We start from the raw sequence: 27976 nt of genomic DNA, 5'->3' as shown, positions 1-27976 counted from the left end.
ACTCTGTTTCTAATCTCAGATTGCAATAAAAAATCTAAATACTTTGTTTCTGCGTTGACTACCACTTAAATTGTTAAAAAAAAACAAAAAGTAAAAGGGGAGCTAAGCAAATGACAAATTTATTCCATAGGCAGTAATACAAATAAATCTGGGCACTAAATCAATACATTGTTTTAATTTGCCTGACGACCATTGACCTCTTGTTTTACGTGAACAATAATGTAATAAAAATTAAATGGTATGGTTTTTTACTTATGACTTGTACCGTAAACAGGATTACTCAGTTGTTTAAAGCCTGTTAAAAAAAAACTTAAATGTCACCAAACTACATCAAACAGAAAAAAACTGGTCAAACAGCAGATTCTATTTGACTTGTTTAAAATAAAAAGTCTTTCTGTGTGGGGTTCTCCTTAAATTTTACATTGGTCAAAAATCAGATTTTGGTTAGTATTTTTATATGTCCGTCTTTGACTCATTTATCATAAATTTGACAACTTTAGGATGCTTAATGGAGTCAGTTGATTTTCTCTGGATGCCCTTGTCCAGACTACCAGTTGTCCTGTCTTCACTCTGTTGACCAACACTTGCGCCATCCAATTCCCCTTCAACATCATCTGGTTTCTCTTCATGTCTGAGGAAGTAACATGCTAAAATAAAATAGCTATCAACACACACTGTTAATTATGTTAACACTCATCAGACCCAAGATTGAAGTATTCTAGTCATTCATTAGTCTTACAGCACTTCTCTTCCTAATTTGTTTCAGCTATCTATCCTAACAATATTCCTGCCATTACCACCTATATATCTATCCTAACAATATTCTTGCATCTAACACCTATATATCTATTCTAACAATTTTCCTGCCTCTACCATCTAAAGATCTTTTTAAACAATTTTCCTACCTCTATCATCAATACAACTATTCTAACAATTATCATTCCTCTACCACCTATATCTATCCAAACAATTTTCCTGCAATTACCACCTATACATCTATCCAATTTTCCTGACTCTACCACCGATATATCTATCCTAACAATATTCCTGCAATTACCACCTATATATCTATTCTAACAATTATCCTGCCCCTACCACCTATATATCTATCCAAACAATTATCCTGCCCCTACCACCTATATATCTATCCAAACAATTATCCTGCCCCTACCACCTATACATCTATCCAAACAATTATCCTGCCCCTACCACCTATACATCTATCCAAAAAATTATCCTGCCCCTACCAGCTATATATCTATCCAAACAATTATCCTGCCTCTACCACCTATATATCTATTCTAACAATTATCCTGCCCCTACCACCTATATATCTATCCTAACAATATTCCTGCCCCTACCACCTATATATCTATCCTAACAATTTTCTTGCCTCTACCACCTATACATCTATCCAAACAATTATCCTGCCCCTACCACCTATACATCTATCCAAACAATTTTCTTGCCTCTACCACCTATACATCTATCCAAACAATTATCCTGCCCCTACCACCTATACATCTATCCAAACAATTTTCTTGCCTCTACCACCTATACATCTATCCAAACAATTATCCTGCCTCTACCACCTACATCTATCCAAACAACTTTCCTGCCCCTACCACCTATACATCTATCCAAACAATTATCCTGCCCCTACCACCTATACATCTATCCAAACAATTATCCTGCCCCTACCACCTATACATCTATCCAAACAATTATCCTGTCCCTACCACCTATACATCTATCCAAACAATTATCCTGCCCCTACCACCTTCACATCTATCCAAACAATTATCCTGCCCCTACCACCTATACATCTATCCACATAATTATCCTGCCCCTACTACCTATACATCTATCCAAACAATTATCCTGCCCCTACCACCTATACATCTATCCAAACAACTTTCCTGCCCCTACCACCTATATATCTATCCAAACAATTATCCTGCCCCTACCACCTATACATCTATCCAAACAACTTTCCTGCCCCTACCACCTATATATCTATCCAAACAATTATCCTGCCCCTACCACCTATACATCTATCCAAACAATTATCCTGTCCCTACCACCTATACATCTATCCAAACAATTATCCTGCCCCTACCACCTATACATCTATCCAAACAACTTTCCTGCCTCTGCCACCTATACATCTATCCAAACAATTTTCTTGCCTCTACCACCTATACATCTATTCTAACAATTTTCTTGCCTCTACCACCTATACATCTATTCTAACAATTATCCTGCCCCTACCACCTATACATCTATTCTAACAATTTTCTTGCCTCTACCACCTATACATCTATTCTAACAATTATCCTGCCCCTACCACCTATACATCTACCCTACCCTAAGACACCACTGCTGTATTAAAGCACTCAAGTAGTGTCTACCAGTCAAACAAAAAGGTGTTTGTTTACCCCTCAATGTCCTCTGTCAGTGATTGATTGCCAGTGCCCACAGAAGGCTGGATGACTGCTACCACTTTATCCGTTGCATCCAACTCAATTTTCTTTTTCTTCATGAGGAAAAAAACAAAACAGAAACTTCTCAAAAATACAACAGATTCACTGTAGTGGTCATGTTTAATGATGAGATTGGGAGGTTTAACATCGGGAGGTTTAACATTGGGAGGTTTAACATCGGGAGGTTTAACATCGGGAGGTTTAACATTGGGAGGTTTAACATTGGGAGGTTTAACATTGGGAGGTTTAACATTGGGATGTTTAACTTTGGGAGGTTTAACATTGGGATGTTTAACATTGGGAGGTTTAACATTGGGAGGTTTAACATTGGGAGGTTTAACATTGGTAGGTTTAACATTGGGAGGTTTAATATTGGGAGGTTTAATATTGGGAGGTTTAACATCGGGAGGTTTAACATTGGAAGGTTTAACATTGGGAGGTTTAACATTGGGAGGTTTAACATTGGGAGGTTTGACATTGGGAGGTTTAACATTGGGATGTTTAACATTGGGCGGTTTAACATTGGGCGGTTTAACATTGGGAGGTTTAACATCAGGTTTAACATTGGGAGGTTTAACATAAGGTTTAACATTGAGAGGTTTAACATCAGGAGGTTTAACATCAGGAGGTTTAACATTGGGAGGTTTAACATTGGGCATTTTAACATTGGGGGTTTAACATCAGGGTGTTTTAATATTGGGTGTTTTAGCATCAGGAGGTTTAACATTGGGAGGTTGAACATTGGGCAGTTTTACTACTTAAGTTAAACGTATTTGTAGACTGTCATTTGAGTCAAGGTAAGGTAAAAGGCTACCCAGAGGTAGCAGGTAGACAGTTATGATTGTGATTCTTAGGGTAGCCAGTTCATATCAGGTACACACTGGATCACACTCACCTGCGTCAAAACACACCAAACCTACTGGATCACACTAACACACCAAACCTACTGGATCACACTAACACACTAAACCTACTGGATCACACTAACACACTAAACCTACTGGATCACACTAACACACCAAACCTACTGGATCACACTAACACACCAAACCTACTGGATCACACTAACACACTAAATCTACTGGATCACACTAACACACCAAACCTACTGGATCACACTAACACACCAAACCTACTGGATCACACTAACACACCAAACCTACTGGATCACACTAACACACCAAACCTACTGGATCACACTAACACACCAAACCTACTGGATCACACTAACACACCAAACCTACTGGATCACACTAACACACTAAATCTACTGGATCACACTAACACACCAAACCTACTGGATCACACTAACACACCAAACCTACTGGATCACACTAACACACCAAACCTACTGGATCACACTAACACACCAAACCTACTGGATCACACTAACACACCAAACCTACTGGATCACACTAACACACCAAACCTACTGGATCACACTAACACACTAAATCTACTGGATCACACTAACACACCAAACCTACTGGATCACACTAACACACTAAATCTACTGGATCACACTAACACACCAAACCTACTGGATCACACTAACACACCAAACCTACTGGATCACACTAACACACCAAACCTACTGGATCACACTAACACACCAAACCTACTGGATCACACTAACACACCAAACCTACTGGATCACACTAACACACTAAACCTACTGGATCACACTAACACACCAAACCTACTGGATCACACTAACACACCAAACCTACTGGATCACACTAACACACCAAACCTACTGGATCACACTAACACACCAAACCTACTGGATCACACTAACACACCAAACCTACTGGATCACACTAACACACCAAACCTACTGGATCACACTAACACACCAAACCTACTGGATCACACTAACACACCAAACCTACTGGATCACACTAACACACCAAACCTACTGGATCACACTAACACACCAAACCTACTGGATCACACTAACACACTAAATCTACTGGATCACACTAACACACCAAACCTACTGGATCACACTAACACACCAAACCTACTGGATCACACTAACACACCAAACCTACTGGATCACACTAACACACCAAACCTACTGGATCACACTAACACACCAAACCTACTGGATCACACTAACACACCAAACCTACTGGATCACACTAACACACTAAATCTACTGGATCACACTAACACACCAAACCTACTGGATCACACTAACACACTAAATCTACTGGATCACACTAACACACCAAACCTACTGGATCACACTAACACACCAAACCTACTGGATCACACTAACACACCAAACCTACTGGATCACACTAACACACCAAACCTACTGGATCACACTAACACACCAAACCTACTGGATCACACTAACACACCAAACCTACTGGATCACACTAACACACCAAACCTACTGGATCACACTAACACACCAAACCTACTGGATCACACTAACACACTAAATCTAATGGATCACACTCACCTCTAAGAGAGCCTTTATACTGACTTTTCTGTAAATCAAATCATTTTTTTTCGGAATTGCTCTTACTTTTTTCTGTGCAAAGATAAAATTTCAAAACAAATCTGAAATAATTTCTTTTTTATTTCTAATTAACTCACAGGCTTTAAAATATTTCTTCAACATTTAAATAAGTACTTCATTTTGATCCTTGTAAAATTTTTCAATTAAAACAACTATAACCTAACCAGTAAGTACAATGTAGTCAGACTTACAATACTGAAACAATGTAGCTGAAGCCTACATTAGTTTACTTGCAATGGTTAAGCAATTTAAACTTATATCAAATATAACATAACTGATTAAATTTAGCTACTGTACCTTATTTTGTGGCTGTTTATTTATCATGGCCTTCATTAGCCTTAACTCTTCAATCTCCTTCTGAAACCGCTTATCATTATCCTAAAAAACAAAAACAAACAAAAAGAACATTTAATCAATTACCAACATAATTTTAAATAACAATTATCTTTTGCCTGCTGTTTTTAAGGAGTAGTCCATAACAGACATTAAGCACAATGGTAGGTAAGGAATTGTTTTCATACTTATGTGATGATATGCTATACCAGTGTTAAGTAATAAGTTAAGTATGAGAGGTAACTTTCATATTGCTTTTTTTTTTAAATAAAGATGAAAAACGTTCGGTGAAGTATAGTTAATGTGGGTGGAGCTCATGTTTGCTAGCTACTCGCGCCTGTTTCACGGGGAATGATGGGGACAGCATCCCACCTTGATTAAAACAATTAAAATAAATTAAAATAAATTGAAATACTACGTCACCAGTGAATAGAACTTTGACAATTAAAATTAATTAAAAATATAAATTAAAATAAATTAAAATAAATTAAAATACTATGTCACCAGTTAATAGAACTTTGACAATTAGAATAAACTATGATAAATTTAAACAAATTTAAATAAATTTTAAAAATTAAAATAAATTAGAATAAATTTTAGTAAATTAAAATAAATTAAAACACTACGCCACCAGTGAAAAGAACTTTGATAATTAAAATAAATTAAAATACTACATCACCAGTGTACAGATCCAGCAACATAATGGTACCCACAACATCAGGCTAAGTACAACAACACACAATACAATGTTCGACTTGAAAAATCTGACTGAAATACAAGAATAGAGCTACGCCATTATTTCATAGCATGTTTCATAGAGAGAAAAAAACAACTAACAAGCAGTTTTATATGTTAGTAAATACCTAAATTTCACCACCCTGATATGCACCTCTTTTCCTGACCCATGTGGGTAGGATGGAGGGAGGGAGGGAAGGAGGGAGGGAGGGAAGGAGTGAGGGAGGGATGGAGGGATGGAGGGATGGAGGGAGGGAAGGATGGTGGGAGGGGATGGAGGGAGGGAAGGATGCTGGGAGGGAAGGATGGTGGGAGGGGAGGGAGGGAGGGAAGGAGTGAGGGAGGGATGGAGGGATGGAGGGATGGAGGGAGGGAAGGATGGTGGGAGGGAAGGATGCTGGGAGGGAAGGATGGTGGGAGGGGAGGGAGGGAGGGAAGGATGCTGGGAGGGGAGGGAGGGAGGGAGGGAGGGATGGCGGGAGGCATGGATGGTGGGATGGATGGAGGGAGGGAAGGATGGCGGGAGGCATGGATGGTGGGATGGATGGAGGGAGGGAGGGAAAGATGGAGGAGGGGAGGATGGAGGGATAGAGCACTGCCATTTGTGCAGATATTATACTTAGTACCCAGACAATAGTATACAATGAGGTGCATCAGCACATCCTTCATGCACACATCTGCATGATGCTGTTACTGAAAGAATTCTGTATTACAATAGAACAAAGTGTTGACCTACTAGTTTATGACTAAAAAAAATAGTTTGGTAAACTTCACATTTCCTTGTAGATTCCTACCTCCCAGTTTGAAAACCAGTGTCTAAATAGTTTTTTGGGATCTTCATTAAAAAATATTTTAAAATATTTAAACTGTTATATTCAGACACTCTAATGAGACACAAAAGCAGGGGTTACCTTGCGTGAATTTGATGTGATTAGTGAAAATCGTTTGAATCCATTCTGTAGTAGTTACACTTCTAGGGGCACACAGCCCATCCTGTGAGAGATTACAATAGTTTGTTTAAAATGTATAGAGCTAGCTCTGTACGGCAACTGATTACAACTAGACATGTTCAAACATAAATTGTTTCACTCCCTATAATGTTTAAAAAAAGAACCAATACCCATCTGGGATCATATCTCAGCTCTCAAGGCTAATGTTTTATCAACTAAATTTTCTATTATAATAGAAATGTTACCACAGAACAGTTTTTATGCAGGTATTTGAAAAGACTTTTAGATGTTTAAACAAGACGGTTACTCTCGCACAGGCTACAAGACATGCAAGAAAAAGCTGATGCATTAGGAGCCATCTCTCAGAGCGTAGGTCTCAAGATCAACAAAGAAAAGACAGAAGTGATGAGAATTATCAATAACCAGGAGGCATCATAGTGACAATAGATGGAAGACAGGTAAATGATGTGGAAGAGTTTGTCTACCTTGGCAGCAAGATCAGCAAAACAGGAGGCACAGAGGAGGACATACGTGCTAGAATTAATAGAGCTCGCTGCGCTTTCACAGTTCTACAACCCATATGGAAAAGTTCTGCCATCTCCACATTACCACAAAAATTAGGATATTTAACTCAAATGTCAAGGCAGTTCTGCTGTATGGAGCAGAGACACGGAGAGTCTCCAAGGCAAGCACAGCAAAGATACAGACCTTCAAGAACAGATGCCTTAGACAGATATTGAAACTGGGGTGGGGTCGTAGGCTAATTGTTGGGGTCGTAGGCTAATTTGGGGGTCATAGGCTAATTGGTGAGGTCGTAGGCTATTTGGTGGGGTCGTAGGCTATTTGGTGGGGTCGTAGGCTAATTGGTGGGGTTGTAGGCTAAATGGTGGGGTCACAGACTAATTAATAGGGTCTTAGGTTAATAGGTGGGGGTTGCAGACTAATTAATGTTGTTGTTGGCTAATTGTTTGTGTCATAGACCAGGGGTCTCCAAACTACGGCCCGCGGGCCGGATGCGGCCCGCGAGGTCCTCTTATCCGGCCCGCGGCGATCTTTTTGTCCACAGAAAAAACGTTATTTGGTGATGGCTGAGGAACTTTGCCCAGAAAAATCAGACATTTTTGGAATTAAATGGCCCCCGAACTGAAATTTGATAGTTAATGCGGCCCTCGGACTGAAAAGTTTGGAGACCCCTGTCATAGACTAATAGGTGGCGTTGTATGATATTTCATGGGGTTGAGGGCTAGGGACAAACTCCAGCTTTATGTGATTCTGTTTTTAAAGTAATCACCTCACAGTAGCCCTTGTAACAGGGTAGTCCATCCACTAAAGTTTCACTGGAGTAGGGGGTACATGGTCCAGGCTTCCTGGGATCTGAGTTGTCAAAACAGCACCACTTGCAGGCATTATCTGGAGGAAAAAAATTAAAGGACCACACTGAGCACCATCTAACAACACAGACGAACAGCAACATACAATAACTTATGGGAGGGCATGGTGAAAACTGCTGAACCAAAAGTTGCGAGTTCGAATCTAAGTCCAGCCAGATCTGACTGGTACCTAACTCACGTTAAGGAAAGTAAAGGCTGCTGGGCATAGTGCTAACCACACTATCTCTTCATATGCCGAGGTCAGGAAACATTTGAACTCTACTTCATCTGCCAAATGTATCATTAGGTCTAAAGAGGACTCTTTTTTTATGCAATAACTTGATATATATGTACTGTATAAAGTAACAATACTGTGAGATATCTAATGTAAATATTATCTTTTCCACTGCTATATGACCTGTGTTAGGTGCATCACAATCTTAATTAATAATAGCTGCAGGTATAACGAGGTCTGTGACCACATTGTAATTAATAATAGCTATAGGTATAACAAGGTGTATGACCACAGGAGAAAACACATGACACCTTCTACATAACACTGACAAACCCCTGACAAAAACAACACCATGACACCTTCTACTCAACACTGACCACCCCCTAACACAAACACCAAGATAACACCTTCTACACAACACTGACCACCCCTAACAAAAAACACCATGACACCTTCTACCCAACACTGACCCCCCCCTAACAAAAACACCATGATGACACCTTCTACCCAACACTGACCACCCCCTAACAAAAACAACACCATGACACCTTCTACCTAGCACTGACCACACTGACACACAGGCGTCAATACCCTAAACACACCCATCTGTAAACAACCCCCTCCACAGGATGGAGAGACACAATAAAGACCACTGTCCACTGAGACACAATAAAGACCACTGTCACTGAGACACAATAAAGACCACTGTCCACTGAGACACAATAAAGACGACTGTCTACTGAGACAAAATAAAGACCACTGTCCACTGAGACACAATAAAGACCAGTGTCACTGAGACACAATAAAGACCACTGTCCACTGAGACACAATAAAGACCACTGTCTACTGAGACACAATAAAGACCAGTGTCACTGAGGTACAATAAAGACCACTGTCCACTGAGACACAATAAAGACCACTGTCCACTGAGACACAATAAAGACCAGTGTCACTGAGACACAATAAAGACCAGTGTCACTGAGATACAATAAAGACCAGTGTCACTGAGATACAATAAAGACCACTGTCCACAGACCTTACCTGGAGACCTGCACATACAAGAACTTAGACTCAAATTCTCCTTGACGGCTTTAGTTTGACAGAAATTCAGACACTTGCCTTGATAGCACTGGCCCCTGTAACAAATAAAACTTCCATTAGCCATCTGCCATCTTTCTGTTATTTCTAGGTAACATGACTTACACAAAAGGGACCCAAGCTGAACATTTCTATTACATAAATGTATATGGGATCCTTAACAACTTTATAATTTGGTTATAAATAGAGTGTCTTTTCATTACTTCCACCCCTTCTTCCACTTAAGTGTCAATTTATACTATAGCCACTGCAATTTTGTAGTTAGTAAATACCCCAGGGGACAGCATGGCCAAGAGTTAGAGTGCTAGACTGCTAACCCAAAAGTCGGGAGTTTGAATGTATGTACAAGTCGATAGATTTTCACTGAGTCCACCAAACTACGATAGGCACCTAACTCACATTTCGAGTGGGGCTACCTAAAGGCTACTACTTGTGTCTAGCTAAGGGATGAGTGGGGCTACCTAAAGGCTACTACTTGTGAGTCTGGCTAAGGGATGAGTGGGGCTACCTAAAGGCTACTACTTGTGAGTCTGGCTAAGGGATGAGTGGGGCTACCTAAAGGCTACTACTTGTGAGTCTGGCTAAGGGATGAGTGGGGCTACCTAAAGGCTACTACTTGTGAGTCTGGCTAAGGGATGAGTGGGGCTACCTAAAGGCTACTACTTGTGAGTCTGGCTAAGGGATGAGTGGGGCTACCTAAAGGCTACTACTTGTGAGTCTGGCTAAGGGATGAGTGGGGCTACCTAAAGGCTACTGCTACTCACCCATAATTGCAAGGGGTCCAGTCTGGCAGATTTTCGGGTTCTTGGCACATATACCCATTGCCTCTAGAAGTTATGTAAGGTTTAAACAACTAGACTCCACAACACATACCCTTTTCCACTAGACTATGTAAGGTTTAAACAACTAGACTCCACAACACATACCCTTTTCCACTAGTAAGGTAAATAACCATTATTACATTAGAAGACTTTTATACAAGGTGCACTATATCTATTCATCAATAATAAACATCTACAAATCCATTACATTATGTTCTAAATCTGGACACATAACAAGCCAAAACATGATTAATTTTTGGGTTATTAGTTTGTTAAATTGTTAATTTTTTTTTAAATTGTACTTTCTTAACTTTTTTTTTTTTACAAAAATTTTTTTTTTAAATATTTGCAATATTATGTAGACATATGCAAATTTATGTTAGTAATATTTTCTAAAAAAATAATCAAATATATTAGAATTTATTTCTGTTTATTCAAAGATACGAGCAGTAATTCAGCTTTTTGCAGTCGATTCCATGGGAGTCAAAACATGTCATACTTCGTGGTGCCATTTTACAGTTGGCGCAGCACACAGTGTTCATGTCACTGTAACACAAAATATAACCAGTCATGTGACTTAAGCACAAAATATAACCAGTCATGTGACTTAAGCACAAAATATAACCAGTCATGTGACTTAAGCAAAAAATATAGCCAGTCATGTGACTTAAACACAAAATATAACCAGTCATGTGACTTAAGCACAAAATATAACCAGTCATGTGACTTAATCACAAAATATAACCAGTCAAATCACTGAATCACAAAATATAACCAGTCAAATCACTGAATCACAAAATATAACCAGTCAAATCACTGAATCACAAAATATAACCAGCCAAATCACTGAATCACAAAATATAACCAGCCATGTCACTGAAACACAAAATATAACCAGTCATGTGACTTAATCACAAAATATAACCAGTCAAATCACTGAATCACAAAATATAACCAGTCAAATCACTGAATCACAAAATATAACCAGCCAAATCACTGAAACACAAAATATAACCAGCCATGTCACTGAAACACAAAATATAACCAGCCATGTCACTGAAACACAAAATATAACCAGTCAAATCATGGAAACACAAATTATAACCAGCCATGTCACTGAAACACAAAATATAACCAGTCAAATCACTGAAACACAAATTATAACCAGCCATGTCACTGAAACACAAAATATAACCAGTCAAATCACTGAAACACAAAATATAACCAGTCATGTCACTGAAACACAAAATATAACCAGCCATGTCACTGAAACACAAAATATAACCAGCCATGTCACTGAAACACAAAATATAACCAGCACTGTCACTGAAACACAAATTATAACCAGCCATGTGACTTAAACACAAAATATAACCAGTCAAATCACTGAAACACAAAATATAACCAGCCATGTCACTGAAACACAAAATATAACCAGTCATGTGACTTAATCACAAAATATAACCAGTCAAATCACTGAAACACAAAATATAACCAGCACTGTTAGGGAAACACAAAATATAACCAGCACTGTTAGGGAAACACAAAATATAACCAGCCATGTCACTGAAACACAAAATATAACCAGCCATGTCACTGAATCACAAAATATAACCAGCACTGTTAGGGAAACAAAATATAACCAGCACTGTTAGGGAAACAAAATATAACCAGCACTGTTAGGGAAACAAAATATAACCAGCACTGTTAGGGAAACAAAATATAACCAGCACTGTTAGGGAAACACAAAATATAACCAGCACTGTTAGGGAAACACAAAATATAACCAGCCCTGTCACTGAAACACAAAATATAACCAGCACTGTTAGGGAAACACAAAATATAACCAGCCATGTCACTGAATCACAAAATATAACCAGCACTGTTAGGGAAACACAAAATATAACCAGCCCTGTCACTGAAACACAAAATATAACCAGCAATGTTAGGGAAACAAAATATAACCAGCACTGTTAGGGAAACAAAATATAACCAGCCATGTCACTGAAACACAAAATATAACCAGCCATGTCACTGAATCACAAAATATAACCAGCCATGTCACTGAAACACAAAATATAACCAGCCATGTCACTGAATCACAAAATATAACCAGCACTGTTAGGGAAACACAAAATATAACCAGCACTGTTAGGGAAACACAAAATATAACCAGCACTGTTAGGGAAACACAAAATATAACCAGCCATGTCACTGAAACACAAAATATAACCAGCACTGTTAGGGAAACACAAAATATAACCAGCACTGTTAGGGAAACAAAATATAACCAGCACTGTTAGGGAAACACAAAATATAACCAGCACTGTTAGGGAAACACAAAATATAACCAGCCATGTCACTGAATCACAAAATATAACCAGCCCTGTTAGTGAATCACAAAATATAACCAGCCCTGTTAGGGAAACACAAAATATAACCAGCCCTGTCACTGAAACACAAAATATAACCAGCACTGTTAGGGAAACACAAAATATAACCAGCCATGTCACTGAATCACAAAATATAACCAGCACTGTTAGGGAAACACAAAATATAACCAGCCATGTCACTGAAACACAAAATATAACCAGCCCTGTCACTGAATCACAAAATATAACCAGCAATGTTAGGGAAACAAAATAAAGCCTACCATATCACTGAAACAACATTTACCCAATCATGTCCTGACTGACTAGACATTCAACTAACACAAAACCACTGACCACTCACACTGAATACCACAAGGCAAACATGTGACAGCTCACCTACAAACAGCAAAGTCCTTGAACCAGCACTGTTTATCACAGCATGGATCAGCATTGATGAGCCCTACGGCCCCGGCATCACAATCTTCACCCTCTTCCACTATTCCATTCCCACATAGACTGGGTTTTGCTGTTTTGCCTACATAAAAAAACATTATAATAAATATTTATTCTACCCACAAGTTCAGCATTGAATGGAGTGGTATATAGGCCCATTTCATACAGGCAAAAATTATAATATATATATTTTTTCAACTAAGAAGTTCAGCATTGACTGGGGTGGTAAGTAGGCTGTTTTCAACATATTAAAGATTATTATATATATATATATATATATATATATATATATATATATATATATATATATATATATATATATATATATATATATATATATATATATATATATACATATAAATATATACATATACATATAAATATATATATACATATAAATATATATATATACATATATTCATTTATATACATATATACATATATACATATATATATATATATATATATATATATATATATATATATATATATATATATATATATATATATATATATATATATATATATATATAATATAATATATAATATATATATATATATATATATATATATATATATATATATATATATATATATATATATATATATATATATATATATATATATATATATATATATATATATTTATATATATTCAACCCACAAGTTCAGCAACTATTAGCATACATATATTTTCACACACATTTTCACATTTTCATCATTGCTAGTAGCATTGAGATATTGTTTCTGAATGACTAAAAAAAAACTTCAAATCAGTTGATTTTGTTATGCTACTCAATGAGTCTTAAAAAGGCCTCTCACACCCAAATCAACATTAATATTATTTTTATGTTGACTCTTTTGTAAGAAGTTTAAGAAATGTATATCACATTACTGGACTTAATATAATTGTATAGCCTTTACTGAAGTGTACACTGGTTTAGCATTTATATTTGTAACATGAATATTGAAATAGTCTTCCTTCAATTGACATTCAACAATGATGTGAGAAAAAAAGTTGAATAAAGTTAAGTGTTAAAACTTACTGACAAAACACCATCCATATCCCATTTCTAAATGTCTTCCAATGGCTTTTAAAGTGCAAGGTGAGAAAATCTAAAGGTAAAGGTTTGATACCAGTCAGTCATCACTACATAGTTATGTTGGTTTCTACATATTTGCTAAACGGTCAAGTGACTTACTCAACATTATAAAGAATTGATATGATACCACAATATTAGGTAGTCATAATAACCATCAACAGCTAACCCTAACCCCATATTAATCAGATACACACAATATTTCTGGAATGTAGGCCATCAACAGCTAACCCTAACCCCCACTAATCTCTGACACTCACAAAATTGTTTGGATGTAGGCCATCAACAGCTAACCCTAACCCCCACTAATCTCTAACACTCACAAAATTGTTTGGATGTAGGCCATCAACAGCTAACCCTAACCCTAACCCCCACTAATCTCTGACACTCACAAAATTGTTTGGATGTAGGCCATCAACAGCTAACCCTAACCCTAACCCCCACTAATCTCTGACACTCACAAAATTGTTTGGATGTAGGCCATCAACAGCTAACCCTAACCTAATCTCTGACACTCACAAAATTGTTTGGATGTAGGACATCAACAGCTAACCCTAACCCTAACCCCCACTAATCTCTGACACTCACAAAATTGTTTGGATGTAGGCCATCAACAGCTAACCCTAACCTAATCTCTGACACTCACAAAATTGTTTGGATGTAGGCCATCAACAGCTAACCCTAACCCTCACTAATCTCTAACACTCACAAAATTGTTTGGATGTAGGCCATCAACAGCTAACCCTAACCTAATCTCTAACACTCACAAAATTGTTTGGATGAAGGCCATCGACAGCTAACCCTAACCCCCACTAATCTCTGACACTCACAAAATTGTTTGGATGTAGGCCATCGACAGCTAACCCTAACCCTAACCCCCACTAATCTCTGACACTCACAAAATTGTTTGGATGTAGGCCATCAACAGCTAACCCTAACCTAATCTCTAACACTCACAAAATTGTTTGGATGTAGGCCATCAACAGCTAACCCTAACCCCCCACTAATCTCTGACACTCACAAAATTGTTTGAATGTAGGCCATCGACAGCTAACCCTAACCTAATCTCTAACACTCACAAAATTGTTTGGATGTAGGCCATCAACAGCTAACCCTAACCCCCCACTAATCTCTAACACTCACATGATTGTTTGGATGTAGGCCATCAACAGCTAACCCTAACCCTAACCCCCACTAATCTCTGACACTCACAAAATTGTTTGAATACAGGCCATCAACAGCTAACCCTAACCTAATCTCTAACACTCACAAAATTGTTTGGATGTAGGCCATCAACAGCTAACCCTAACCCCCACTAATCTCTAACACTCACAAAATTGTTTGGATGTAGGCCATCAACAGCTAACCCTAACCCCCACTAATCTCTAACACTCACAAAATTGTTTGGATGTAGGCCATCAACAGCTAACCCTAACCTAATCTCTAACACTCACAAAATTGTTTGGATGTAGGCCATCAACAGCTAACCCTAACCCCCACTAATCTCTAACACTCACAAAATTGTTTGGATGTAGGCCATCAACAGCTAACCCTAACCCTAACCCCCACTAATCTCTGACACTCACAAAATTGTTTGGATGTAGGCCATCAACAGCTAACCCTAACCTAATCTCTGACACTCACAAAATTGTTTGGATGTAGGCCATCAACAGCTAACCCTAACCTAATCTCTAACACTCACAAAATTGTTTGGATGAAGGCCATCGACAGCTAACCCTAACCCCCACTAATCTCTGACACTCACAAAATTGTTTGGATGTAGGCCATCGACAGCTAACCCTAACCCTAACCCCCACTAATCTCTGACACTCACAAAATTGTTTGGATGTAGGCCATCAACAGCTAACCCTAACCTAATCTCTAACACTCACAAAATTGTTTGGATGTAGGCCATCAACAGCTAACCCTAACCTAATCTCTAACACTCACAAAATTGTTTGGATGTAGGCCATCAACAGCTAACCCTAACCCCCACTAATCTCTGACACTCACAAAATTGTTTGAATGTAGGCCATCAACAGCTAACCCTAACCCTAACCCCCACTAATCTCTGACACTCACAAAATTGTTTGAATACAGGCCATCAACAGCTAACCCTAACCTAATCTCTAACACTCACAAAATTGTTTGGATGTAGGCCATCAACAGCTAACCCTAACCCTAACCCCCCACTAATCTCTGACACTCACAAAATTGTTTGAATACAGGCCATCAACAGCTAACCCTAACCTAATCTCTAACACTCACAAAATTGTTTGGATGTAGGCCATCAACAGCTAACCCTAACCCTAACCCCCCACTAATCTCTGACACTCACAAAATTGTTTGGATGTAGGCCATCAACAGCTAACCCTAACCTAATCTCTAACACTCACAAAATTGTTTGGATGTAGGCCATCAACAGCTAACCCTAACCCCCACTAATCTCTGATACTCACAAAATTGTTTGGATGTAGGCCATCGACAGCTAACCCTAACCCCCACTAATCTCTGACACTCACAAAATTGTTTGGATGTAGGCCATCAACAGCTAACCCTAACCTAATCTCTAACACTCACAAAATTGTTTGGATGAAGGCCATCAACAGCTAACCCTAACCCTAACCCCCACTAATCTCTGACACTCACAAAATTGTTTGGATGTAGGCCATCAACAGCTAACCCTAACCCCCACTAATCTCTAACACTCACAAAATTGTTTGGATGTAGGCCATCAACAGCTAACCCTAACCCCCCACTAATCTCTAACACTCACAAAATTGTTTGGATGTAGGCCATCAACAGCTAACCCTAACCCCCCACTAATCTCTAACACTCACAAAATTGTTTGGATGTAGGCCATCAACAGCTAACCCTAACCCTAACCCCCACTAATCTCTGACACTCACAAAATTGTTTGGATGTAGGCCATCAACAGCTAACCCTAACCCCCACTAATCTCTGACACTCACAAAATTGTTTGGATGTAGGCCATCAACAGCTAACCCTAACCCCCACTAATCTCTAACACTCACAAAATTGTTTGGATGTAGGCCATCAACAGCTAACCCTAACCCTAACCCCCACTAATCTCTGACACTCACAAAATTGTTTGGATGTAGGCCATCAACAGCTAACCCTAACCCCCACTAATCTCTGACACTCACAAAATTGTTTGGATGAAGGCCATCAACAGCTAACCCTAACCCTAACCCCCACTAATCTCTGACACTCACAAAATTGTTTGGATGTAGGCCATCAACAGCTAACCCTAACCCCCACTAATCTCTGACACTCACAAAATTGTTTGGATGTAGGCCATCAACAGCTAACCCTAACCTAATCTCTAACACTCACAAAATTGTTTGAATACAGGCCATCAACAGCTAACCCTAACCCTAACCCCCACTAATCTCTGACACTCACAAAATTGTTTGGATGTAGGCCATTAACAGCTAACCCTAACCCTAACCCCCACTAATCTCTGACACTCACATGATTGTTTGGATGTAGGACATCAACAGCTAACCCTAACCTAATCTCTAACACTCACAAAATTGTTTGAATACAGGCCATCAACAGCTAACCCTAACCCTAACCCCCACTAATCTCTGACACTCACAAAATTGTTTGGATGTAGGCCATTAACAGCTAACCCTAACCCTAACCCCCACTAATCTCTGACACTCACATGATTGTTTGAATGAAGGCCATCAACAGCTCTATCCCACATGATAAAGTTACCCCCTGCCTCTTCCTGTTGAGAACACGAAGCTGTAGCAGGGTCATGCCGGCTTCCGAAGTTATGGCCTGAAATATGGTTAACTTATTTGTAAAGAAACAATGATTAGAAAACAGTTTTTTTAAATCAAACATTAATTCACATAATACGTAATATTCAGATTATTAAATTATTTAATTAAATAGGAAGAAATTTTTAGATTATTGTTTTCAAGATTTGATATGAACTTAAGTTTTAGTTTAAACTTTTTATAAAAGATGTCTAAGCTGAAATCAGTAGCCTATTTGAAACAAACTAATTCTCAAATGTGACAATACCTTTATAATTTTAAAAACTAAAAATAGTTAACTAAAAAATGCATCAATATGTCAGGCGTTATGCTGTAGAATCAGAATATTTAATCCATACCTTGCTGTTGTTTACAAAATAGTGCTACTTAATCTGTTATCATCATTTACCATTATTTAGATTCCAACGTTATTGATGTAATAAAATGTTCCATACCTAATTCTGGATAGAAGAAATAGACTACATGTAATACATTTTAAATGCATTTTTAATAATGAATTATAATTGAACTGTAACTCAGGACATGGTTGTTTCCAATGGTTGAATGAGTCATTTGCTTATCACAGGCAATGGGGAGGGGGGGTATCACAGGCAATGGGGGGGGAGGGTATCACAGGCAATGTGGGGGGGGGGGGGGGGTATTACAGGCAATAGTGGGGGGGGGGGGTATCACAGGCAATAGTGGGGGGGGGGATGATAAAAGTTGACGTGTGGGCAAAGAATGGGCAGGTAGGAATTCAGATCAGAATGGATGTCTACACAATAAACTATCAAGGTGCTTATAGGTTTGTGAAGGAAAAAATGCAGACAAATATAATGTTTTTTAAGGTATTAAAAGAAATTCATACAGACACATGTATTAAGTTTTTTAAAGGTATTTAAAGAAAATCATGCACACATATACAAAGTTTTTAAAGGTATTAAAAGAAATTCATTCAGACACATGTATTAAGTTTTTTAAAGGTATTTAAAGAAAATCATGCAGACAAATATGTTTTTAAAGGTATTAAAAGAAATTCATTCAGACAAATATAATGTTTTTAAAGTGTTTAAAAGAAAATCATTCAGAAATATGTATTAAGTTTTTAAATGTATTTAAAGAAAATCATGCAGACAAAATTAACGTTTTTTAAAGGTATAAAAAGAAATTTATTCAGACAAATATAATGCTTTTTAAATGTATTTAAAGAAAATCATGCAGACGATCGTATAAAGATTTTTTACACCTGGCAGAATAGTTTAAGAAGGTGTGCTCTTACAGGTGATAGTCAATATGCAAGAGCACACATTTCAAACACTTAAAAAAAAATAGATCACAGTTCTAGTTCTACTTACCATGGGTTATGACAATCATAAACTGAAGTGTTGTGACGGGTCCAGTCAGTATCTCTGTGCTTGACGATAGGGCAATATTCCGATTGGGTTGGTTACTTCTTGTAACTGAAATCAGACACCTTCATCATAAGCTCAGTCAACAATAAGTGTGAACTGATTACACTGACATTACTAAAGCAGCTTTCAAAATACACTTTTAAAAAAACATTTAACTTGGACCTACTACAATAGTGAACAGGAATACAACAGTAAAGCCTTAAAATCTATTTCAAGCAAAGGACATTAGCTCAAGAAAGGACTTACAATCACACACTTGACCAACTTGCGCTAGTCCCAAGACCCTGTCTGGCATTGGATAAGATGTAAGCAGGTGGTTCAGACAAAAGTCCACTCCTAATTGACTCATGAAGTAGCCAAAAGACTAGAGATTGTTCGGTACAAGCCAGTATTATTTTAAACATCTCTACATAAATGGAGGGATCATTATCATTAATATACACACAAAAAACTGCTAGCACCCATGTACAACTAATTTCTTGCACCTAGCACCAATGAACAACAAACTGCTATACCCAAGCACCAATGTACAACAAACTGCTAGCACCCATGTACAACAAACTACTACAACCCATGTACAACAAACTGCTATAACCTAGCCTCCATGAACAACAAACTGCTAGCACCAATGTACAACAAACTGCTATAAGTTATTTTTAAATAGATTATGTTCCCTGATAAATGTTTATACCCTTTAGTGTAAATGTGGTTGTGCCACTTATAACAAAATCTTCATACTGTAAACTAAACTAGCGACATAGAAAAAAATACCTGGAGTTTTTTACTAGCATCCCAGGTGACATCCTTGGCATTAAAGTGATCAAACGTTTTATCAGATGTCACGGTTGGGGTTGTATACAGTACCAGCTGTTGAGAGAGAGAGTTTGTTGTGAGTCTCATTAAATGAAAACATTAGAATCTTGACAAATAGGAAAAAAATATCCCAAAAATATATCCGTCTTTTTTCCCTTTCCTTCCTTACCTCATAAGACCTTCATTAAAGCTCTTTATAAACTCAACTTCCACTAATTTTTTCTATGCCATCCATTGTAAAATTTAAACACATTAGTCACCATTAGTCACTCAGCTATTCCTGTGTTGGTCCTCCATCTACTTAGGTATATTTTTTGTATTTGTCCCCTATCTATTCAGGCATTTCCCCCCCCCCCCATCTACTTAGGTATAGATACCCCATATTTTATGTATTTGTCCCCTATCTATTCAGGCATTCCCCCCCCCATCTACTTAGGTATAGATACCCCACCTTTTTTTGTATTTGTCCCCTATCTATTCTGGTCTTTAAATAAAATAAAGATTCCCACATGGGCTAATCATTTCAAAAACCCTACTGGAAAAAAAAAAGAAATCTTACTCTTTTCAATCGGAATCCTATATCTTTATATAAATTGTGTGAACTGCCTTCAAATGTAGAGCCTCTAAATATTGTGTCAACACTTTCTGTTAGATGAATCTAAGGAGAAACGCTTTGTAAAAACCATGTAAATAGAAAAAAACAGAAAATAGATTTTTTTAACATTGTGTATCAAATGCTATTTAGCTCAGCTATAATTTAGTTGCATGTCAAATCACGAGCCCTCCGTGTTGGGAGGGCTAATATATTTTTGTTGTTGTTTTGAATGTACTGGGTCAGCTGACCCAGTACATTCAAAACAACAGCAAAAACTTTTCCAGGGGTCAGTTAGCAAAAACTTTTCCAGGGGTCAGTTAGCAAAAATTTTTCCAGGGGTCAGTTAACAAAAACTTTAACAGGGGTCAGTTAGAAAAACTTTTCCAGGGGTCAGTTAGCAAAAACTTTTCCAGGGGTCAGTTAGCAAAAACTTTTCCAGGGGTCAGTTAGCAAAAACTTTTCCAGGGGTCAGTTAGAAAAACTTTTCCAGGGGTCAGTTAGCAAAAACTTTTCCAGGGGTCAGTTAGCAAAAACTTTTCCAGGGGTCAGTTAGCAAAAACTTTTCCAGGGGTCAGTTAGCAAAAACTTTCCTGGGGGTCAGTTAGCAAAAACTTTTCCAGGGGTCAGTTAGCAAAAACTTTTCCAGGGGTCAGTTAGCAAAAACTTTTCCAGGGGTCAGTTAGCAAAAACTTTTCCAGGGGTCAGTTAGCAAAAACTTTTCCAGGGGTCAGTTAGCAAAAACTTTTCCAGGGGTCAGTTAGCAAAAACTTTTCCAGGGGTCAGTTAGCAAAAACTTTTCCAGGTTTGAGGACACGGGTAAAAGTAGGCCTAAAAATTTCTATTTTGCTCAATACAAATATGCCTGATAGAAACACTGAACCCCACTTATAAATTAAGCTATCATTTTCATTAAACACAGCCTTCAATTTATCTCTTGACTAACATTAAGCTCCCAATTTAAACTCCTGTCTCGCATAAAGCTCCTTATGAATATTAGTCCATTTTCCTTCATCAAGCTATTATTTCCCAATTAAGATACAGTCAAATTGCTAACATTAAGTAAGCTTTTGTCATTTAGCTCATGCTAACATTAAGCTTTTGCCATTTAGCTGATGCTAACATTAAGCTTTTGTCATTTAGCTCAAGCAAACATTAAGCTTTTGCCATTTAGCTCAAGCAAACATTAAGCTTTTGTCATTTAGCTCATGCTAACATTAAGCTTTTGCCATTTAGCTGATGCTAACATTAAGCTTTTGCCATTTAGCTCATGCAAACATTAAGCTGCCAAACAGCCTTAAGCTCCTTCAGTAGTGGTCAGCCGTGGGACATTTTTGTATCTTTTTGTCTCATCTACAAGTAAATATTTTGTATCATTTTGTCTCATCTACAAGTAAATATTTTGTATCATTTTGTCTCATCTACAAGTAAATATTTTGCATCATTTTGTCTCATCTACAAGTAAATATTTTGTATCATTTTGTCTCATCTACAAGTAAATATTTTGTATCATTTTGTCTCATCTACAAGTAAATATTTTGCATCTTTTTGTCTTATCTGCAAGTAAATATTATGTATCTTTTTTTCTCATCTACAAGAAAATATTTTGTATCTAGTTTGATGGAAACTATATTGTCATGGGTCGTTTAGTTGGTAGCTAAGTTATTTTATTTTATCTGGAGTCTTTTATGGAAGCTCATTTGTCTGAAGCTGAAAAAAGCTCTATTTAATTCCTGGATGAACCAATATAAATGAGTTTAAAAAAAACAGTTTTAAAGTAAATGAAAAGTTTCAATGTATGTCCACTTACTATGATAGAAGTACATGTAACAGGCTGTTGATTACATCGATTTTTGAAAAAGCTGAAGTCAGCCACAATGTTCAATTGACAAGAATCTCCAGCTGTTTCTCTTTTCAATCTTGTTTGATTACCTGATGGAGCATGAAAAGGCAGAGAAAAATCAACAATGAAGAAATGCGCAACAGAAACCTGTGTAGAATTCATTTTTTATCTATCATTTAAAGACGTGCAAAGAATGACCACATGTATACTGTAGCATTATAAAAAACATTTTTCCACGATATATGACCAAAGTGTATTAGCATAATGAGTGTATTTGCATAATTTTCTCTTTGCACTATTTTCAGTTATGTATCTTTCTGGGAATCTTTTTAATGTAGTGGTAAAATCTGTTAAAACAGCAAGACATTATTTAGGCAATGACAACTTGGTTCAAAGGTCAAATGGGCTTCTGCAATCAGTAGGAGCTTCATACAGGTCACATCTTGGGGAGATGCTTTAGTAGGCCACTGCCCGCCCCTTTTTGGTTTTTGGTTGCAAATTAAATAAGTATTTGAACCAGCCTAACTATGCTCTCCATAAAATATTTTTATGTAACTGTGTGATTTAAAAAAAAAAAATATTTTAAAATAAAACAAAATTAACTAACCGCCTTTTACGGAAGACTGTGATTCAGGATTTAAGTGTGGATCATCCTCTGTGTTTTCCACTCCACTAGATTATTATTTCAAAAATATGTCATCACTTAGATAAATTGTTCAACCTTACAAAAATCTTATTCCAACTAATACAATATTATTGTGAGTAAAAGATGCTAAAATTCTAAAGCCTAAAGGCCTACTACTGAATTTGCTAATTAAAGAAAAGGTAATTACAAATCTACCATTGTCCTGCATTAAACTCTAGATCAGATCTTCTATACACCATGTAGGAGTTATTGTAGGGATTCTCAGTGGCATTGAGCAAGTACCAGGCTGGCTGAGAAAAAAAATGTTTGAACTGTTAGAATAATAAACATCATCGTGTTTTTATTAGAGGCACTTGCTGTACTAAGAACATAGCAGGTAAGATAACTAAAGTGATGTTGTGATCTTATCAGTAAATGTATCTAAATGTGTTAATGTTAGTATGTTTAGTTTTAAAAGAAATGCTAATCCATTATTTCTTTGTGTAGGTACGATATATAGGACAATAAGCTTACCTCGATAGTGTAGGTATCATTTTTCAAAAAAATATTTATTGACCATAAGGTTTCTTCAGTATGTGCGTTAACTTTAACACTAGGATCATCTGGAATATTTTTTGTGGGTAATACAATTATAAACTATATAAAGTTAAGTTTCCCTTTTAAACCTAACAATCCATAGTGCAGATAAAGTAGAGTTTATCTCAACAAATGAAAGGATGGATGTGGCCAGCACTTGAATATGCCCAGCCACCTTGACTTTTCCTAACCTGAGTCTACCCATCAGAGCTGGGTGGATTCAGGGAAGTCTTACAGTTACAATTCTGGACAAAGATCTGAACTCTCTGGCAACCAGTTGAGTGCTCTACCACTCAACCATACATAATAAACCAGTACACAACACTGCAGTGTATGTTTGTTTGTTTTTTAAATTAAAAATTTAAAAAATTTCATCCTCATTTTTTAATTAATTTATTTCAATAATGCATTTACATATTTTTAATCAACTAACCTGTCAGGTGACCTGAGTAAATTTGGCTCTGATCAACATCAAAGGAGCTGGCGGACATTTCCCCAGAGAACAAAACAGCCTCGAAATCCTTAGATAATACATTTGTGCCAGATTTTAGCGACAAATGAAAAGCCCTGAAAGCAGTTATCATGTGCTTAACAAATTAATTAGATTGGAGAAGATGAAGTTAAGTGTTTTCAGTGTTTAGAAATTAACAAAAAAACACATAAATTTAACTATGCACATACATATATTTAGAGCTAAAAAAATATTTAATAAATCCTATATAATAATTGGCTTTTTACGACAGTCTGTAACACAAAAGTATTTCTACTAGCTTTCAGGTTAGAACTATAACATTTCCATGATACAAATAAGCCTATCTATTAAAATTTTTACAATTTTAGATTTAAAATTTATTTTTTTACATTTTGGGAAATAGGTAGATTATTATGGTATTAAATAATTTTTCTTAAAATAGCACAATTATTGTAGGCCTACATTTCCTGGGATTTAATATAATATAAATATAACAAAAATTACATAGATTAAAGGGAAATAACTCCCATAATGAGTTAATTTTTTTTTCTTATTTTTTTAATCCTTAAAAAAATTATTAATTCTCAAAATACCCACAATGATACCAATTTGCAGAAGGTGAAGTAAATTTTAAGAAATCTAGATCTTTTTATTCTTCGTTCTTAATTTTTAGTGTTGGAAGGGATCGAGCCTTATCTTTAACAACCATGAGCTTTGCCAACTCGACCACGCCGCCCCCTAGAAATCTAGATAATTTATAAGTATACCTGTCAACTGATTATGCTCCATTGAGGCCATTGACTCTCATTTTAGCCTGCTTTTCTATTTGGATTTGCTTCCATAGCCTTTGTTCAACCAAGAACAAATTACAGCTACAAGGCAGCAGTTGTTGGATTACTGACTCAACCACGCAGCCCCCTAGAAATCTAGATAATTTATAAGATTAACTTAATACAGAGTAGGCATACCTTCCAAAAGCTTGAAATTTTAAGTTTTTTCTCCTTTCATAGCTGCGAGCAGTCCTCACAACTTTAGATGACACGCTAAGTTGACTGAACGTCTCAAAATATTTCAGATTTGCAACACACAATACTGGGAAACAATTCCAAAGCACAAAGCATTACACTAGAGTTTGTCAAAGTGATACATAATAAAGGTCATAATGCCCTGTACCAAATCAGTTGAAAAATTAGTTAATAATATAGGCCCCTAGGCCTATAAAATAGATTTTAAAACCATAAGCATCATAGATCTACCATTTTACCAACACCCACTATGCATTCTTGGTGGAAAGCTATGTTTTAAATATTTAAATCATTTAAGATTGATTTTTTTTAAAACCATTAATATATCAATAAAAATATCAGAAGCAAAAAGTGATAGATAGATCTAGATATATATAACAACTGTGAACGTTCTTAGTAGACTTAGCTAGAGTCAGCTCGACCATGATATTCTAGATCAAACATAGACAGAATCCTCTAATTGTTAGATCTAGATCTAGTGACATTCTATTCTAGTCTAGTTAACAGTGGACTGTATCAGTGTGCGTTACAAACAATCCAGTGTTATGTTAACTAATAGTAAATAGATCTAGTTACTAAATAGGCTACTAATACTACCTAATATTAGATCTAGATCTATCTAATATTATATTCTAATAGTCACCATTTAATAAATTATATATCTAGATCTAGATTAGTACTTTTTAGTAGAGACCAAAAAAATTAATTTTATTCCGCTCGATCTTGAAGTGATGCTCATTTAAAATATTTTAGAAATTATTTTTTATTTATTATATTTATCCTAGAATCTAGCTCTTGACTAGAGTCTAGATCTAGAATCTAAAATAAAAATTCTAGATCTAAATTCTAAATCCATCTTTAAATTTAATAATTTAATAAATTAATTATTTAGCCTACTAATTTAGTAATTAGTGAGTAATAGGCCTACCCTACTATTACTTTACTACTATTATTACTAATTTACTACTGTTAGTGTTACTGTTACTGTTACTAGATCATTCTAGACTCTAACTACTAGTCTAGAATCTAGATCTAGACTCTAATAATTTTTAGATCTAGATTCCTAATATTTTTTTAATAAAGTAAAGAATTTTCAATTATAGATTTTAGATTTTAAAAATTTACCTAAATCAATAGATACAACAAAACAAAGAACTGTCTTAAAAAGAAACATTTAAATCGTAATTGAATTATTGAATCACATCTAGATTCTAGATCTAGATCTAGTGCTAATCTTGATTCTAGATCTAGAATCTAGTCTAATCTAGATTCTAGTAAAAATCTAGAAATCTAGATTCTATGTTTTTCAAACAAGTCTACGAAAATGAAAACGGAAATAGGCTCGCTTAAATGGCATTTTATGTCATAATATTTAGCAAAATACTTTCAAAACAATTTCCCTAATCAAACGTAGGCTGAGCAGTCTAAAATTTTAAATGTATACTTTCTGCTCTAAATATTGATATTATCATAATATGGAAAAAGATCCTTTTCCATACATTGTTTTTAAAACCAATAATTTTAAAGCTAAATTTTTAATCAACGCCTTCATCACATCCAACTTGGCCGATCATAGAATATTATATTGCACACTGGGATTTAGATATTAGACCAATGTTTTTTCTGCCTTTTATAATAAAACTTTACCAGGATGTTGATCATAAATATTTGTTTGCTGAAAAGCAATAATCTATGAGATTTGAAGCATATATGCATATATATATATATATATATATATATATATATATATATATATATATATATATATATATATATATATATATATATATATATATATATATATTTATATATATATATATATATATATATATATATATATATATATATATATATATATATATATATATATATATATATATATATATATATATATATTCATATATATATATATATATATATATATATATATATATATATATATATATATATATATATAAAGTGGCGTAGCGAGGTCGGGTGTCACCCGGTGCGGCACTTAATGGTGTCACCCCTCAGTAGCGACCCCCCCTCAATCTTTCGATTAGCACCCCCCCCCCCTCAAACTTTCGATTTGCACCCCTCCCTCAAACAAACGATTTGCACAACCCCCCCCCCCCCTCAAATTTTTCTCTATATATTTTGCTATTTTTTGCATTGGTGTCACCCCCCCCCCCTAAATGGTGTCACCCGGTGCGGTCCGCTACGCCTCTGTATATATATATATATATATATATATATATATATATATATATATATATATATATATATATATATATATATATATATTAAACAATACCCCAACTCAACCCTCCATAAATGCTGA

At 36.2% G+C, this 27976-nt stretch overlaps 1 protein-coding gene across 1 annotated transcript; it reads right to left on the bottom strand.

Annotated features, from left to right (window-relative positions):
* Positions 1–108: 108 nt before the first annotated feature.
* LOC131944783 (ADAM 17-like protease) lies at positions 109–26869 on the bottom strand. The gene is made up of 24 exons (XM_059305598.1): positions 26779–26869; positions 25597–25720; positions 24590–24723; positions 24094–24182; positions 23776–23870; positions 23542–23606; positions 22902–23023; positions 21059–21157; positions 20458–20553; positions 19933–20050; positions 19630–19734; positions 18175–18293; positions 14430–14499; positions 13327–13465; positions 11003–11104; positions 10502–10564; positions 9681–9775; positions 8326–8444; positions 6996–7077; positions 6029–6117; positions 5314–5394; positions 4957–5028; positions 2439–2536; positions 109–631 (listed from the first exon to the last, which is right to left on the bottom strand). The coding sequence occupies exons 1-24, from the start codon at positions 26825–26827 to the stop codon at positions 454–456; spliced, it is 2403 nt and encodes an 800-aa protein (XP_059161581.1). The 5' UTR covers positions 26828–26869; the 3' UTR covers positions 109–453.
* Between the last annotated feature and the right edge of the window lie 1107 nt (positions 26870–27976).

The sequence above is a fragment of the Physella acuta genome, unplaced genomic scaffold (genome assembly GCF_028476545.2).
Source record: "Physella acuta isolate Inbredline_101_S28 unplaced genomic scaffold, ASM2847654v3 ptg000508l, whole genome shotgun sequence".
NCBI classification, from domain to species: Eukaryota; Metazoa; Mollusca; class Gastropoda; family Physidae; genus Physella; species Physella acuta.
This window is presented reverse-complemented; position numbering and strand designations above follow the sequence as displayed.